General features: G+C 50.6%; 1 protein-coding gene across 1 annotated transcript in view; it reads right to left on the bottom strand.

Annotated features, from left to right (window-relative positions):
- Positions 1-1,716: 1,716 nt before the first annotated feature.
- LOC126487244 (SCO-spondin-like) overlaps positions 1,717-4,440 on the bottom strand; it is a 56,679-nt gene continuing 53,955 nt past the window's right edge. The window contains exons 100-104 of the mRNA XM_050119957.1: positions 4,318-4,413; positions 4,137-4,206; positions 3,792-3,922; positions 2,406-2,556; positions 1,717-1,867 (exon numbers count right to left, since the gene is read on the bottom strand). Of these exons, the coding sequence (XP_049975914.1) occupies positions 1,845-1,867; positions 2,406-2,556; positions 3,792-3,922; positions 4,137-4,206; positions 4,318-4,413 (471 nt within the window). The 3' untranslated portion in view covers positions 1,717-1,844. The remainder of the gene's footprint in view (positions 1,868-2,405; positions 2,557-3,791; positions 3,923-4,136; positions 4,207-4,317; positions 4,414-4,440) is intronic.

The following is a 4,440-nucleotide window of genomic DNA, read 5'->3' on the forward strand; positions in this document are numbered from 1 at the left end:
GATGAGCTGGGACTAGAGTTTGCTAGCACAGCGCTTTATGGCTACCGCCTCGCGGGGGCGGAGAGGCTCACGGGAGGTGTAGTCCAGCCTGGAGAGTACAGTTTGGACCAGCTCCTCTTGCTGTGGGTAAGTTCCATTGGCACACAAGTCAGCAGGTCAACAAGATTAATCAAGGGCAATACTTTTTCCTTACATTTCTATTTTTTGTTTCTTAAAAAAAAAAAAAAAAAAAAAAAAAAACACAACACCCAGCATGTCATCTGGTAGCCCAAGATGGCCTCGAACTCCATATTCTCCTGCCTTAGCCTTTTGGTTACAGGCTGGGACATCATGCTGGTTTGTGTGTGTGTGTGTGTGTGTGTGTGTGTGTGTGTGTGTGTGTGTGTGTGTGTGTGTGTGTGTCACACATCACATTTGTGTAGGCACCTCTCTTTATTATTCTATACATCCTATACCTTGATTTTGAGACAGCATCTCTCACTGAACCTGGAGTTGGCTTTTCAGAGGCTGGCCAGCAAGCTCCCAGGATCCTACTATCTCTACACCCCCAGAGCTGGAGTTACAGGAGAGCACTGCCCTGCACACCTTCTATGTGGGTGCTGGGGATATAAAAGTATGCCCGCACAAAGACCTGTACAAAATGTTATTAATAATTTTAAGCATAATAGAAAAAGCAGTAGCAACAAAATCTCTATCCACTGGTAGATAGATAGGCAAGCCATAAGCAATGCCCGACAACTGGCAGATGATAGGCATTTTGTAGCTGCTTCTTGCAACAGCTACTATGTAGCAGTAAAGGGAATGAACTGCTGTTACATGCTGTAATGTCAGTGAGCCGCAGAGTCATCAGGTTAGCTGAAAGAAGCCAAGCGTTTACATGAAATGTTCAGAAAGGGCAATTCTATTAAGTGAGAAGCAGTTTAGAGCTTGTGGGCAGGACATGATGGAAACGTTCTAAAACTGGGGGGAAGTGATGTTTGTGCAACTTTATTTACTGTCTAGTCAAGTCATTAAAGTTAAAGGTAGAATGAATGAATTTCAGGCTGGGTGTGGACCTCCCACAGGTCATCCCAGTGCTCAGGAGGCAGAGGAGGTGGATTTTTGTTGAGTTTAAGGCCATCCTGCTTTATAGTGAGTTTCAGGCCAGTCAGGTCTTACACAGTAAGATCATGTCTTGAAAATCACATGCATGGGCTGGAGAGATGGCTCAGCAGTTATGAGCATTGGCTGCTCTTCCAGAGGCCCAGAGTTCGATTCCCAGAAACGGCATGGTGGCTCACAATCATTTACAGTGAGATCTGATACCCTCTTCTGGAATAAAGGCATACATGCACGTAGAGCACTCATCTACATAAAATAAAGTATTTAAAAAAGAAAATCACAGAGTTTCTTATCTTATAAATTACAGTTCAATTAAACTGTCATCAAGAGGAGGACAGTCTGTATTCTGACGGAATCACACTGGGTTGGGGGACATGACCTGGGACACTCCTGTCTAATACAAGAGCTCTTCAGACTTCTGATTCAACGCTTCCTACAACAGCTGAAGAAACTGGGGCAGTGATGGGGAGTGACTTATTCAAGCCACAGAGCCACGATGATACACGGTGGACCCCCCAGAGCTGCTGCTCAGGTCCAGGCTGGGCTCTCCCTCCAATCCCCTGTTGGGACCAGGAACAGAGACCACACAGAAGTTTGTCAGCATTAGTTGCCAGCATTACTTTATTTGGAATATGCTAATGCCACAGGCTGGAGGTGGGTAAGTGGGCACGGAAGGAAGTGAGGAATGCACATAGCCCCATGGCCACAAGAGAGACCGCAGTGGATGCGTCTGGTGGAGCCTGTCAGTGCTTGGAGAAATCACCACCTGCAGAGAGAATTTTGAGATGGGCTCGTTCGAGGCAGCATGGTCAGGTGGGAGAAAATGGGACAGGGCAGAGGATGGTGAACGAGAGCTGCCTGAAGGCAGTGCAGCGGAAAACCAGGTCTTCTGTGCCCTCCACCTAGCTGAGTTGTCCTTCCTCTGCGTCTCCCTCACACTTGGCATGTGGTGTGACCTCATTTAGTACACATCAGGCATGCAACTTAACCAGGTACTTCGTCTGCATACCCTCCAGAGTCCTCCCACCAAGCCCGTGTTTACATGTACACGTCAGAGCTGTTTATGGGATGGGATCATGAGTACCGACCTCAGCAGAAGACTGAGATTTGAATCAGGTACAATCTACCGCAAACTCCCAAGTTTATGTGTGATTGGAAAGGAAATAAGCACAATGGGGGGGGGGGGTCAGAATAGACTGGTAAAACCAAGGTAGAATGGGACCATCGGCTGTGCATGTTCCTAAGGCCTCCCCTCCTTAAGGAGAATTCTGACTGAGTCCCTCTCCCTCCCCAGCCAGACCCACCCTGGCAGGCACTGCACTGGCAGCTGTGAATCATTGGCAACACCACCGGCTCTGTGTGGCCGTCAGGGCAGTGAAGGTTCAGGATCCGCACAGGGCTGTCAGGATCTAGACGGTAGCTACAGCAGTCACACTGGCTCTGCAGGTAGGGTTCCTGGCCAAGAGAAACTGGTTGAGTGGGCAGGGAGCCAAATGGCGTCTTCGTCCCTTTCCCTGGTCTTGCCCTTCCAGGGGAAGGGCCAAGTTCCAATTGTCCTGGACTCCTGAGGTAGTCTGGTAGGAAGCATCACCCCAGCCCCCTTCTTCAAGAAGCCCACTTTCTTCACTCCATCCCCAGTGCATCTGAACATCCAATGAATGAGCGCATCTAGGTAAGGATGCAGCTTCCACCCTAAGGGGCTTCAAGCTTAGATAGAAAAGGGCTAGTCATACACAAGACTTCTAACAAACCCTGAGTGCACAGTTGGATCCTAAACACTGTGGGCTGCCCGTCCAGAGCTCTCCTCCTGCCCCCAGACTTAATTTTACCTATACCTTCATAATTCTTTCAGACATTCACACAGTTTCAAGTTCAAAAATGGCAAAGGTTATTATCTCTGAACTCTGTTCCTGTTTTCTTTCTTTACTCGTGTTTTGTAAGTTCCAAATGTGTTTGGGGAAAGCATTCTCAGAAGGAGCAGAAGCACCCAAGTTAGGAGCACTCAGGACAGCAGCAGCACAGCACAGAATTAAGGGGTAGCATTTTGGAAGCCAGAGAGAGCGCACCATTGTCTTTCAGCACAGCTAACCCATCCGGGTGGAAGCAGAAGGGAATGGCTCCGGATTAGATATAAGGTGCTGGTGGCCAGGAGCCAGGTCTCCATTCAAAGGGAACCAATGGCCTGAGTTACAATCCTCCAGGTTGGAAACTCTGTGTGTGTGTGTGTGTGTGTGTGTGTGCGTGCGCGCGCGCGCGCGTGCGCGTGCAGGGGGAGAGGTCAGGGAGAAAAGCAGGGTCCAAGGAGAGGAAGCAGAGAGATTCTGGGTTTAACCAGGTATAGACCTCACAGGAAAAGCCTGGGTGAGCCTATCTGTAAAAAGCCAACCCTCCTGAAGTGAGCATGATGGGTCTGGCATCAGTCACTTTCTCTTCCCAAGACTTTTTTTGTGGGTATCTCAACTTATTGGCTTAGAGGGACACAGTGGTCTGGGAGGCATACTCTGGGCATGTAAGTATCCCGCCACCCTGGAGAAGGGCCCTGACACTCCATAGCCCCAGTTCCGTCAGCTCTGTGAGAATGGACTGTGTTCCTCACGTTCTCTGGGTTTCTCTCAGGACCTCATCTGGTGTGAAGCCCTTGGGCTCTGGCTGACCTGCCCGGTGGATCTGTAAGGCAGCCCCCAGCTCACCTCAGTCATGACGTCAGTGCTGGACCTGCAGTGTCCACTACAGTAGCTCACTTCTACCTGATCCAGGTGACAGGGACCCTTGGTGAGGTTTCTGAGCTTGGTGAGCAACTGGCAGGAGGCTGGTTCCTCCTCTGGGGATGAAGGGGTAACGTCAAGACAGAGGAAGAAGCCATGATTGAGGGGCCCTTTAGGCAAAAGACATGTTAGGGCAGAGCCTGGGATGAGGGAGCCACTCTGATCCCCATGCAGGCAAGCCTGGGGAAGATGGGCACACAGCAGGGTGGGTGTGAGACCATAAGGCAGAAAGGTTCAGACCAGAGAAAGGCATTATACAGGTAGCCATACCCTGCACACCCAGAGTGTCCTGTTGACAGATGGGACAACAGCTCCCTGGCTTCTGTACCATCACTTCACCCTACAGGGAGCCATTCATGATCTACTCAGGGGGACATCCCATCACCCCACACTGCCTGTCCAGAAACCCTAAGACCAGCCATAGAGGGAAGGCTACAGGGCCACAGGGTACCTGAGCACAGGTGAGGCCTGGGCAGTGTCGAGTGCAGATGCTTTTCCCACGGAGGCAGTGGCAGCTCTCACAGGCCTCCTGCCATTCAGATCCAGGCTGCGGGGGGGGGGGGGGGGGGGGGCC

This window comes from Alexandromys fortis, unplaced genomic scaffold, assembly GCF_014885135.2.
Source record: "Alexandromys fortis isolate MF-2015 unplaced genomic scaffold, M_Fortis_MF-2015_v1.1 scaffold_177, whole genome shotgun sequence".
NCBI classification, from domain to species: Eukaryota; Metazoa; Chordata; class Mammalia; order Rodentia; family Cricetidae; genus Alexandromys; species Alexandromys fortis.